General features: G+C 38.6%; 2 protein-coding genes across 2 annotated transcripts; one reads left to right on the forward strand and one right to left on the reverse strand.

Annotated features, from left to right (window-relative positions):
• Window positions 1-324: 324 nt before the first annotated feature.
• Window positions 325-3216, reverse strand: LOC126377403 (attacin-like). Its single transcript, XM_050025138.1, has 4 exons — window positions 2968-3216; window positions 2129-2292; window positions 1319-1516; window positions 325-665 (listed from the first exon to the last, which is right to left on the reverse strand). Exons 1-4 carry the CDS (start codon window positions 3145-3147, stop codon window positions 461-463), a joined length of 747 nt encoding a protein of 248 aa, XP_049881095.1. The 5' UTR covers window positions 3148-3216; the 3' UTR covers window positions 325-460.
• A 5831-nt stretch (window positions 3217-9047) lies between these two features.
• Window positions 9048-13878, forward strand: LOC126377404 (attacin-like). The gene is made up of 4 exons (XM_050025139.1): window positions 9048-9278; window positions 11726-11889; window positions 12367-12564; window positions 13264-13878. Exons 1-4 carry the CDS (start codon window positions 9099-9101, stop codon window positions 13466-13468), a joined length of 747 nt encoding a protein of 248 aa, XP_049881096.1. The 5' UTR covers window positions 9048-9098; the 3' UTR covers window positions 13469-13878.
• The last annotated feature ends 206 nt before the right edge of the window (window positions 13879-14084 follow it).

The raw sequence follows: 14084 nt of genomic DNA on the forward strand, positions 1-14084 counted from the left end.
CTTTGTATCCTAGTTTCTCATTTCTCCAAGCCCAGCAAAGAAGAACCACTGAAGTATGTTTCACGAACAAAGTAATTATAAAAGTAGTTTCCTCTCGAACTAGTCTTATAATTTTCCGCAACATTAAAAGTAAATAAAACATAACGAATATGCATAATTAAAAGTTATGAAGAGTTCCCTCAGTAACTCAGTGAAGTAAAGTTTTTAGAATCCTCTCTGCTTTATCTATCACCTACTTATAACATTTCTATCTGATGATGATGTATTTATATGTATTTACCGGGTTGTATATTATATACGCCATTAATAAATGAAAAGCAAAAGTTGTTTTTCATGAAATTTTATTAAGTATACAAAAATTTAAATAATCCAAAAAATATTCGATTCTAAAATACATCACAGCCTATAAAATTAATGACAATTTATGAAACGTTCATACAATACTATTTAGTAGTTTAGTTTACCAATACTTAGTAAAGCTCAGACCACCGGAGGGTTGCCACGAGCTCTTCGGCATGAAAGGCGACACGGACTTGGAGAAGCCAGCGTTAAGGTCCAACGACGACGTGCGGTCCCGGAACAGGTTTAAGTTGCCCATGGCAGAGTAGTCGGTCTTCTGGAAGAGAGGCGTCTGCGCAACGCCTAGGGAGCCGCCGATTTTGTCCCTGGAAAAAGAGTCACAGATTATTAAGTTAATCTACTCTTTAAATCGTTGGAATTTAAGAAATACAAACACCTTGCATCATGGAAAAAGATTAAAGGAGATGGAAAACGGTGGGCCAAAATGTAATAAGTTGGGATATGGTCTAAAAAATTTGTCATGTATGAAATCGTTTCAGTCTCCTTTATCTATATCTAGATTGGTCTCTCTACATTCTTCTATCAAAATTTATAATAAACTGCCTAACATATTAAAAGAGAAAAAAAGTAACAAAATCTTTATTAAAAAAATAAATGAACTTCTAATGAATAAATGTTACTACAGCACTAGTGAATATCTTAATGATACTGATGTTACAATATGAAAAGTTTCCTTCTCTATTTTAAACTTCTATTTTCTTGTGCCCGAAAGGGTCTGTGATTTGAAACTAATATGTAACTGGTACAACATCATAGTATACAAATAAATAATATTGAATGTCATACTGAATTAATGTCATACTTTAGTAAGTTAAACTTAATATACAAGAACCTTCGACGCATTGGCGAATCCTTTCACTACGACAGAGACATGATGCCTATGCTCGAAAAAGAAGACGTACTTATTGTGTATCACTCACAGAAAAGCAGAAGCACCCTTAATAACACCAATACATACTTGAACATATAATTAACACCAGCTCCATGAGTGTTGAAGTCCGGTACATTGGGTATGTTGGGCATGTTCCTGGTGACGAAGGCGTTAGCATTGAGCTTGTGGTCCGGAGTGTTGACCAGAGCGACGTGTCCTGCCGTCGTCAGCTGGTCACCGAACTTGGGGATGTGCGTCCCTGTCAGACTAAGCCCGTGGCCGTTGCTGTGGAAAGAGACAGAAATACTTTAGACTAGACTAGACAATTTCGGAGAAATACACCAGCCTCCGTGATCAGGTCCAGGTTCGATTTCCAGTGGGGACACGGTCGAAAATCACTTTGTGAGATTGTCTATTGATTGGCAAGGACATTGCAGGCCTAATCACTTGGTTGTCTGCAAAAGCTAAGGTGATTTCGTGCTTCAGAAGTCTAACAAAAAGCTTAGTAAGGCGTGAGTAGTTACTTCATCTTGTGATGGATGTACGTCTGACTACCCCATCAGGATATAGTCGTGAGTTTATGTTATTTATTACTAACAAACGATCCAAAGGTCCGAATCCCGATGGTGCATATTACAAAAAAAAAACACTTTGTGATGCCTGGTTTGGTTAGGATATTACAGGCTGATCACCCATAGTCCGAAAGTAAGATTGATCCGTGCTTCACTTCCACGCCTTCGCACGTTAAGCTGTTCCCGGTTATACTTACTGATGTAAGTACGTATTTGTTATATGAACCATGTCAGCAGCCTGTGGCGCTGGATAATAATCCTGACACCAGGATTCCTTAGGTTGGTCATCCACCTCACAACCCCTAAAGAAGAAGATCAAACTTACACGTTATCAAGCGCCAATCCAGCTCCAGCGGCGCCGTATCCTCCATTATTCGTCAGATCGCTGCCAGAAAACACACCACTGAGAATGTTCTTGTCGTTGCCAGCAAGTGGCAGCTTGGCGTTCAGGTTAACACTGCCGTCCGGCTTTGTGTTCATGCTGCCGATCTGTTAGGTGATTGATTCATAAATTAATACCATTGCTATATTGGGAGCTAGAGATCTATTAAAGGATAGGGGTCTGAGTGTATAGTGAGTCTATTCTAAAGGGTTACATGTCGTCGCTAACATCGTATTTGGCGAATCTGATTTGTACCGTTTGATATTGTCAATAAGACACAAATTACTTTAGCAAAATAATTCAGATACGTCAGTTGGCTTGGATTGGTCAAAGCGTGATCTGTGGCCAGGTTGACTCCCTAAGAACATCGACTTTTGACTAGCTTATGACTAATAGAAGATGTCTCTACACTACACCATAAAACCAAACATGAACATCCTATATACCAAAGCTATGCTCAGGTCTTCCCTTGCCATTCAATCGGTTAGGGTATTCTGCATACTCCACCTCGGCGTTTCAGTGCGGCAAGGAAGGTGTTTGGATTAGCAGCCAGAATCAATAGCTCAAAGTGCCTTCCAATGCACGGTAACAGCTTACGTTTTGAACTTAAAAATGACCTAACTAAACTAAGGACAGTCTCACAAAGCCTCATATTTTGTTAGACATATGTCTCCACCTGGAATCGAACCCAGGGCCTTCAGATCGTGAGCCCAACTCTCTAACCACTGGACCATGGAAACCGTTGTGTCTGTGAATTTAGACTAGGTAATAAACGAACGCACCTGTCGCGCCAGCCTCACATGCCTGGGAGCCTCAAACCCTGGCTGAGTCAGAGCATCTTCCAGGTCGTCTTCTAGAACGTTCGCTTCTTCTATCAGGTAGTACGGGTGCTCCTGGTGCACGTAACGGGCACTCACGCTGACAGCCAACACCGCTAGAACGAACAACTTTGCGAACGACATTTTTAAAAGGAATTGATTACTTAGAACTTGTAATAGTGGTTGAGACTTAGAACTGAAGTGTGCGCAGTAAGGAAAGCTGTGTCGTTTTATACTGAAGCGTATCAGCGAGTGAATCCCCGATGTTGAGGATGTAAAGAACAATGTACTGGATGTGGTTTCCGTTATCTTTGTAAAGTGTTATTATTGTAAGCTTTTAATAGACTTTACATGACTCATAAATAAATCGTCTATCAAAGTATTGTCTTAAAAGCTTTATTATTTTTGTTGTGGTTTTAATGTACCTACCTATGTTATTGTTTTAATATTAAAACCTATATACGTCCCACACACCTCCTCTCAAACAATCAAAAAAGGGGTATGGAGCATACTCCACCACGCTGCTCCACAGCGGATTCACTTTCAGTTTATGCCGTCCAAGTACCTTCAATGATTTAAAAAGCTTCAAACGCCTTTTAATTTTTAAATCGAAAAAGATTTATTACGTATATCTTTTTTCTATATATGATCAAAATATTTGAGGGCACCGCTATAGTGGTAAACGTTTCTGATTTTTTAAATAATATAAAAATAATACACCTCAAAAAAAAAGAAACAGGTTAGACTTGTCCCTTGCTTATAAGAAGTGAACCGCTTTTACTCTACTAAAAAAATCATAATAATATAAAACCGCATCCAAATACATTCAGTAATTATCGAGATAAAAGGGATAGAGTTGATTTTATACTTGTATGTATTTATTTGTAATATACAAAGAGAGACTTCCCAGGCCACGTTTCCCTTATTAATATACTGCTTCTCTTTATTTTGAAAAGAATAATAAAGTGTGGAAGATGTGTTGTGCCTGTGTATATTAACTAGGGTCATCATTTATATATCTAAAAATAAAAATTATAGATACATGTTTGTTATCCATGAAAATTTATTTTATTTTTACAGTTTTACATTGAGCCATTACAGCCAAATTAGAAGATAACGTTATACAGCGCCATCTAAGTATATTTTTTGGAAATGAAATGAATGAAAATGAATGAATGTTTTTTTTTTTTGGAAGACGTAGCCTGGAAAGTTCCTCATTTAAAAATTCTAAAATCTCATGCCACATCCAGATTTCCGATACCACATTAGTATCTACATCAATGTTACTCCACACTTTATCAATCGACCAATTTATTTGGCCTTAGGATTCCCCTTTTACCGAGAAATACATAACTTTAGAAATAAAGGATTGTATTATAAGTATTTGGCCTTTTCTGACCTCATGTGCTTATAACGCGCGGTCAATTGATAATGGATCTACTCTCATGAGGTGAATCCTGTTATCTCGACATACATACATACATACATAAAAACGATTATGAAATGTTATTTAAATACTGTAAAGTCGCGCATGTGTACGATAAAGTTAAAATTGCCATCATCACTGAACATTCTAAGCATCTCAACGAGCTGACCAAGAAAAGTAGGCCTAGTAATCTTCGCCAATTACAGTTGGCATTGTACCAGCTGCCTAAATACAATAATGAATATGGAAAAAGGGTATGGGACTACACACTGCCTTCCATACTTAATAACCTACCTAACAACATTATCAATAAAATAACGGTCAAAAAAGACAACTATATAAAAAACCTACTCAGGCGCCACTTTACAGTAGATAAATACCTACAATCACTAGATAACTGCGAGTGAAACGAACTCAACAGTATTATGTTGCATGCAAATAATCTTTATACTTTTAAGATTCAGCATGTAACCTTAAAATGTACCCAATATTTTTATTTGAAATAAACAGTTTTAAATTTTAATTTTTTTTTAACATAAACTCACGCCCGTCATCCCTAATGGGGTAGGCAAAGCCACAAGTAATCAAAGACAACTTGCAGCCACTGTTGATAAAGATGAAATACGATGATTTTGTTGGCAAATAACTAGATGACAAAACTATTATTAATTAGTGTCACAACACTATTAGTTGGGGGTATCGTTTGACTTTAAAAGACTCACGATACCACCAGGGGTATCGCTAGGGGTATCGTGGGTCCGAAATGCGATGTCGTAAGCTGGATATGAAAAACCTTATATGGTGATAAGGGATCAGCTATCGCCCACAACATTAGTCCATCATGTTAGAGGACACTGTTATCTCGAGTTTTGTTACATACAGTATCATACTATTATGTAAGCATATCGTTCCTTAGCTTACAACACCGCTTAAGTCATTTTTACCAACTTTACAGGAGACGAAAAAAAATGTCTTATTTAAAATATCTGTATATTTTTTTATTGCTACTTAATACATACTCTAGTTAGCGGTTAATAAATAATTATTTATACTTATTTTGACGATTTACTTTATTTTAACCTTTATTTTCTTCATCCAATGGCATTAAAATGTAAAAACCGCCAATTTTCGACTTGAGCGGTGTTGTAAGCTAAGGGACGATATATATTTACTATGTGATTACAGTATTCAACAGCAACAGCCTCCGTGGTCTAGTGGTTAGAGCGTTAGGCTCACGATCTGGAGGTCCGGGTTCGATTCCCGATGGGGACATTGTCGAAATCACTTTGTGAGACTGTCCTTTGTTTGGTAAGGACTTTTCAGGCTTGAATCACCTGATTGTCCGAAAAAGTAAGATGATTCCGTGTTTCGGAGGGCACGTTAAGCCGTTGGTCCCGGCTATTAGCCGTTGTGGAGACAGTACCCCTGTGTCGATTTCTACGGCATGGCATGAAAATAAACAAATAAAAAATGTCATCTCGAAAGCAAACTCGTCTTCAGTTGCATCCTACTTAGAGTTGAAGCGAGAAAAAAGTTGCGCTGTTCTATAGAACTTCCTATATTTATTGCGACGTTATTTATTCTGTGAAGCGTCCTTCAACTCGTAACAATTTGTTCAGGAATGGTAAGATATTTTTTAGGGTTAAATAGGGTATAATAAGGTTGAATTAAAACGCGGTATCAAGATGTTCATAAATAACTTATATATTAGATTTAATGACCAATAAATATTGTCTGATTTACCGAAGCAATGGTTTAATTTCTTGGATATTATCTAGAACCTTTTTGGGACTTGTTCAGTGCCCAAAGGGTAATAAAAAGTTTAAAAACTATAACCCGCTCAAAAAAAAAAAAATTCAAAAATATTTATTTTTCAAAATTGGCTTACAAAGTTAGCGCTTTTTGAACGTCAGACATAATTAAATTACATATTATGTAACTAGCTGTAAAACTACTACTGCTTTCGGAAGAATCGCTCTAAAAGTATGAAACAAGAAATTATTCCCTGAAATTCTTCCGAATGATGTTTACTAAATAGCCTTGGTCGAATTCCAATCTGTCCTAAAAGTTTACCCGGCATACGACCACGGCCATCTCCTGAACATCACTACTTATTCTTCTCATTATTAAGGATTATATACAAATTCAAAAAGATCTTTATTCAGTAGGTAACATAGTTACACTTTGAATCGTCAATTTTTACATAACGAACGTCTCATCCGCCTAAAACTACTGCAGCTTCTCACAACCTGTATAGCCGGGGAAAAGAAGCTGCAAGAAAAACCTCGGCACAGGGCCCTAGACGTTCTTTAAAAAAATAAAAAATAAACATAAAATATTGGTATACAATTGAGTAATTTAGCTGCAATAATATTATTATATTTCTCATCATAACATTATTTCCTTATTATTAAGAATTTCTTGGATATTTTCGTGTTTCATACTTTTTAGAGCGTGATTTTTTCATAGTCGTGTTTTAGCTTTTAAACTTTCTCTCCCTCTTTATTTAAGAGCTGCGCTCTTGTCGGTGGAGTAAAAACATTTTCATTAGTCCATAGATAGGGCGTGTAGAACGGTGGTTGACCCAATCGCCTTACCGACCGGTTTTTAAACTTTTATTTTCATTTATATTATTTTGGTAAGTATTATTTATTAAGAAAACGTGCTTCCAATATGTGTTTTATGCAAGATTTGGAGATAAAACCTACCTGGAACATGTCTGAGCAGTTATATATCAATTCAACAAGAAACTAATAATATGAAATGTGCAAATTAAGCCCTTTCATTTGATAGCCAACACATTGCCATTCGAAAAAATTTTTTTTTCGGCTATCACGACTATATCCCAATTGGGGTAGTCAGAATTACATCTATCGCCAGATGAACTAAGCGCCTTACCGAGCTTTTTGTTAGGTCAACGTGATAGGTGGTGAGCCGCATCGCCGCGCTGTCTATAATGGTCGAGCCAACTACCACAAAAACTTGATTCGTTTTTTTTTACATTGTTTTAATCGTTTTTTTTTCAACGTCTCTAGTGCCGCTATCGACATGCCATAACCATTTCATCATCATGTAAGAATTGATTGTTTAATAATGCATAAACATAAACGGCCTCAGTGGTCCAGTGGTTGAGCATTGGGCTCGCGATCGGGAGGTCCGTGTTCTATTCCCGATGGGTACATTGTCGAAATCATTTTCTGGGATTGCCCTTTGTTTAGTAAGGACATTGCAGGCTTAAATCATCAGATTGTTAGAAAAAATAAAATGATTCCATGCTTCGGAGGGCATTGGCCCCTCCGGTTGATTGAGGGGAGGCCTGTGCTCAGCAGTAGGACGTAAGGCTCATCATCATCAGCCCATTAACGTCCCCACTGCTGGGGCACGGGCCTTCCCTATGGGTGGATAGGGAGATCGGGCCTTAAACCATCACGCGGGCCCAGTGCGGATTGATGGTTATTAACAACTGCTAATGCAGCCGGAACCAACGGCTTAACGTGCCTTCCAAAGCACGGAGGAGCTCGAGATGAAAACTTTTTTTTTTTGTGGTCACCCATCCTATGACCGGCCTTTGCAAAAGTTGCTTTACTTCAACAATCGCAGACCGAGCGCGTTAACCGCTGCGCTACCGAGCTCCTCATAACGACGTAAAGCTATTTATGACTAATAATAATAACTAAATATTACTTCAGGAAAAGTGACTTATCTTAATTGGTTAGATATTTCTCGGCAAAGGGGATTCCTTTGCCGAGACGAATGGTTTAATTGATAAAGAGAATCTCCTCTTATATTTACATTGATGTAAATATATGAAGTTTCTGAGAACTAGATGCGTCATTTCTTGTTTTTGCGTTTTCATATGACTTAGATCCGTGGTAGCTCAGTTGGTAGAACACTTGCTTCTCACTTTGAGGTCGCAGGTTCGGATCCAGCACAGGCCTAAACCAATGATTGTGGAATTTATTTTCGAATCCATGTTTGGATTGTAAATGATTATCACGTGCTCGGCGGTGAAGGAAAACATCGTGAGGAAACCAATTTTCTCGAGAAATGTATTTTCGGAGGTATGTGACCTAACCTGTATTGGGCTGGCTTTCCCTTCGCGGGTGGAAGGGCAGTCGCTTCTGTAAAAAACCGGACCCTACAAAAACGAGATAATGCTAGGGAGATGAGATGATGATGACTTTTCAAATTACTTATTGTAAATTTATCTCGGATGGCATTCACTACTTGGCCGCTCTCCATTTGCCCCGCAGTTCTATACCAATCTACAATGTATCGTGGAATCAAAAAGAAATGGAACTATTTTTTATAGATACAGTATAGGTAGTACAGGTATAGGTTATATGATATTACCCAAAGGTAGCCTGGAAGTAATTTCTATCTTAGCAATAAGGCCGTCTTTTGTACTACCTATCTGTTTTGTTGTTTTCTGTGTTGTATACTTATATAACCGTGCCTTATGTACAGTAAAGTATAAAACTTTTAAATGTACTTATTCTATTGTTTATTCCAAGCCGTATCCAGTACTTTGTCGTTTAAATCCTCAACATCGGGGATTCACTCGCTGATACGCTTCTGTATAAAACGACACAGCTTTCCTTACCGCACACACTTCAGTTCTAAGTCTCAACCACTATTACAAGTTCTAAGTAATCAATTCCTTTTAAAAATGTCGTTCGCAAAGTTGTTCGTTCTAGCGGTGTTGGCTGTCAGCGTGAGTGCCCGTTACGTGTACCAGGAGCACCCGTACTACCTGATAGAAGAAGCGAACGTTCTAGAAGACGACCTGGAAGATGCTCTGACTCAGCCAGGGTTTGAGGCTCCCAGGCATGTGAGGCTGGCGCGACAGGTTTGTTTCGTTCTTCTAATCTAAAGGCCAAACGGCAGATATGCCGTCTCTGTCACAAGCGATATCTCTTCACTCTACTAAAAGCACCCTGGACAATCTATTCAAAAATCTCATTCTTACTATGTGCTGCCTAACGCGTGTGAGCGAGACAGTCCCACTGACAAATGTCTCTTACCTCTCTATCCCACGTATTTCTTCGTGTAATATTTGTAATACCAATATCTCAAGACACGACACTAATACTTAATCGTTCACGATTATAGACGATTTTTCAAGGTCAAGTCCAATCATCGACTGCCATTATATTATGCTCGTTTTCTTATGTCTTATCCCATACATACATATCACGTCTATTTCCCACCAGGGTAAGCAGAGACTATGAAATTTCCTTTGCTTCGATCCTGACACTCTTTCTTCCTCCACATTCATCAATCGCTTCACAGGCGTACCTACGCCGGTTCAAAGTAGATCGTACTGAACCTTTTCTAAGGACATCTCCAATTTGGTCAAGCTCTTTGGTCTTCGGATCCTCTGCCAACTCTACCAACAACCTTCGCTTTATATACCGCTTACAATAATACTTCACGGGAACGCGGCAATATTTTAGATTGACGTACATTGTTTATACATTCATTTAAAATGTTGAATTCATTGTAATTTTAATTATAAGTGACTTGTGTTGACTTTATACCGCTCTCGTAATTCTATTATCCTTCATCCACTCTGCGTCTTATCCCGATAATACACTTCTCATCAAAAAAATCGAAACACTTCCGTTTTCATTGTTTCTGTCCGAATTTAACACAAAAAAGAATTCATACGATGAAAAAAAATACATAAATGTATAGCTGGCCGTTTTGTCCATTACAGTAATAAGCGAAAATTCTAAATTCAAAATTAGAATTTCATTTGTTTATCTTATAAACGAAATGAATCACTGTTTTGAGACAAATGTGTGTTTAGGGTTGGAGTACATTTAGCGTTTAAAAACTAAAAATTGGCGCCTATCCTTAAACTTTTTGTTTTTTATTTCAATACTGTGACTTTGGGACGTCTGAAAAAAGGTTTTTTTTCTAAAACGTATGGATACTTCGCCCACAGAAGCCGCCCAAGTTGTGGCATTGCTGGATTCTGGCCTTAGTCAGCGTGTTGTGGCTGCAAGACTGCATCTAAGCCTGTCATCTGTTCATAGAGTCTATAAACGTTATCGGGAGACTGGTTTGTTCACGCGCCGTTCAGGATCTGGCAGGAATCGGGTCACTTCTGAGCGAGATGATCGATTTATTGTAACAACTTCTTTAAGAAATCGACGCCTTAACGCTTTTCAACTGCAGCAGCGGCTTCGTGTTGTACGAAGGGTGGCTGTAAGTGACTCTACAATTAGAAGAAGGTTTAAAGGATCGTGGACTGGTACCGCATAAGCCAGCAAATGGGCCGAAATTAACTGCAGACCATCGAAGAGCGCGCCTTAACTTTGCACGTGAGCACCTAAATTGGTCATACCTACAGTGGAGCAAAGTTCTCTTTTCTGATGAGTGTAAAATTATGCTGTATGGTAACGACGGAAGGAACAAGGTCTACAGAAGAGACGGAGAACGCTATGCACAATGCTGCATTGAAGAAAAGGTCAGCTATGGTGGCGGTTCGTGGACGGTTTGGGGAGGAATCAGCGCCGACGGTAAGACAGAGCTTGCTTTCGTGTCTGGGCCACGTCTGCCTGCACTAAACTGTCATCGGTACGTCGAAGAGTGTCTCGAGCCTCATGTGATGCCCTATGCACATTTTATTGGCAACGGCTTCATATTCATGCACGACAATGCTAGGGCTCACACCGCGGGCGTCGTACGAGATTATCTTAACGAAGTCGATATCTCTATTATGGAATGGCCAGCAAGAAGCCCGGACATGAATCCCATTGAACATCTGTGGGATGAATTAAAGAGACGAATTCGAGCAAGAGATCCTGCCCCAGAAACACTTAGCCAGCTGCAAGATGCAATCCAAGAGGAATGGGACAATATACCACAGCATGTGATCGTGACTCTCATCCGATCGATGAAGAACCGTATGGAAGCAGTAATTAGAGCTCGGGGAGGGAATACAAGTTATTAAATAAACGTTTTTTAGCTTTTTTTTTCATTTACGTGTGTTGTTTTATCCATTTCCTTTATACTCCATACGGAATAAAAATGACTCATTTAACAAAATACGAAACCTATGAAAAATTCATTTAAATTTATAACATTAACATTAAGATTTGATAAGCTCATATTACTCACTATTAAACGACATTTAACATTTATTCCTTGATGTACACATTTTTCTGATAATCCTGACAAAACGTAAACTTGCAAGGTGTTTCGATTTTTTTGATGAGAAGTGTATTAGATGCCTTGTCCCGATTATTAATTAAGTATCATACTTATGCATTAATTATGATCATTTAGGCGGGCAGCGTGAGTTCGAACCCAGACGGCAGTTTGAACCTGAACGCCAAGTTGCCATTAGCTGGCAACGACAAGAACATCCTCAGCGCTGTGGCTTCTGGTAGTGGTCTGACGGATAAGGGAGGATACGGCGCCGCTGGAGCCGGGTTGGCTCTTGACAATGTGTAAGTTTATTTTTTTATTAAATAGACCAGACCAGGTCTGGTAGACCTGAGTCAGTAGAATCCTTGCCCAGGAATACGGGTGAGGATCTCAACGGTTGCAGAGGCGGAGATGGGAGCCATCGGTACGGCAATGCAGGACGGAAGGGGCAAGTCACAGGGACTATAACCTGGAACCTGACAGAGGGTAGCAGTAACTGTCAGGACAATTCAGTGGCGGAAGATAGGAGTCCTAGTACTGCTTTGAAATAAACTACGTTGATCGCTCTCTCTATCATTGATACTATGGACCTAGTGCTATCTACAAAGACTGTTGAAACATACTGACTGTGATGGTATTCAAACCCGCAGTTCTTAGCAAGCCATTATACCACCACTGGGTCCGCAATTTATCTATGCAAATATTTTGATCTGTAACGTTATTGTACCAACTAATTATAGCAGTCATACAATCAAAAATATGTCTGTCTCTTTCCACAGCAAAGGCCACGGGCTTAGTCTGACAGGGACGCACATCCCCAAGTTCGGTGACCAGCTGACGGCGGCTGGACACGTCGCTCTGGTCAACACTCCGGACCACAAGCTCAATGCTAACGCCTTCGTCACCAGAAACATGCCCAACATACCCAATGTACCGGACTTCAACACTCATGGAGCTGGTGTCAATTATATGTTCAAGTATGTATTGGTGTTATTTAAAGATGTTTCTGGTCTTCTGTGGGTTGTGAGTTTGATGAACGACGTCACTATTTCTAGAGTCTATTACCCTGCTATGGTTCATCAGTCATCATTATTTTTTTGGACTTTTTAACCTAGAGATTTCTTATTGTTAAAACCCCTATCATACAGAGTGGCTCCGTTGATGTCCAAAATGAGAAATTAGATAGAGGGAGACTCTCATATATGTTCAGCAATAGGCTAGTTTCCAACTAGTCAAATCAGTTATTTTTTACTAAACCTCTTTTTTTACATGACTTATTGTAGATATGCCGCAGATGGCATTAACTACTTGGCCGGAGTTACTAAACGACAAAACACGAAATTACTACGGAATTTTTATGACAAAGCAACCTGTGACGTCATAGAAAAACGTGACAAAATATCGCACTTATTATGACATTTTCCTTTATTAAAATTTATAAATAAGTTAAATAGAAAAAGAAAACGTTTTTATCACCTTTCGATCTGTCTTTATTGAGTAAGAATCAGAATTTCATAATTTATCATTGACCTAGGAAGCTACCCAATTATTACGCTTTTGGACTAAAAGTTTGAGCCATCCTGTAGGTATATTCCACTTCACGTCATTCAGCGGGGGGGCTCTATCCAACGGTTTTAAGTTTAGATAAACTTACTAAATTATTACTCTTTTTCCAGGGACAAAATCGGCGGCTCCCTGGGCGTTGCGCAAACGCCTCTCTTCCAGAAGACCGACTACTCTGCCATGGGCAACTTAAACCTGTTCCGGGACCGCACGTCGTCCCTGGACTTCAACGCTGGCTTGTCCAAGTCCGTGTCGCCTTTTATACCGAAGAGCTCGTGGCAACCCTCAGGTGGTCTGACCTTTACTAGGTTCTGGTAAATGATGCAGTATTTAAATCCTTATTACTTACATTAAAACCTGATAGACTGATATTCAAGTAACGTTCAGACGAATTTATTTGAACAATTAGGTTCCATTTTGCTTAGCTCTATCATTCTTCCCAAACTTAAGTTTAAATGGAAAACACCAGTTGCTTCATTAATTAATTTTTAATCAAGTATTTTTTAAATCTTCGAAAATCGTGTAAAAGAAATACGTATTGTCTTCTTTTAAATTACTGCAAGTCGATTATTGAATTGATCAGAAATCAGAAATCATTTATTCGCTGAAGTAATGTAAATGGCTGTGATGTATTTGATATTATTTATTTGAATGTATTATAATATAGAGATCACACATGTATATAGATAATTTTCTGAAATAATTTACAATAAATATTTATAAATCAATTTAAAATGTTTTTATTTAATTTATTTTGACATACCAATTTTTCCCCGTCAAAGAAATAGACCAATAAACGAGCGATGATATCGCATTAAACTTAGATCTCGCTACAATACCTGCCGGTTTAATACAATTAGAGAAGTTTCCTCCGTCGGAAGAGGAACTTGATATGAATTAGAGTCGAGTTGATACCTGATGCCGGGTCACAGTA

This window comes from Pectinophora gossypiella, chromosome 23, assembly GCF_024362695.1.
Source record: "Pectinophora gossypiella chromosome 23, ilPecGoss1.1, whole genome shotgun sequence".
NCBI classification, from domain to species: Eukaryota; Metazoa; Arthropoda; class Insecta; order Lepidoptera; family Gelechiidae; genus Pectinophora; species Pectinophora gossypiella.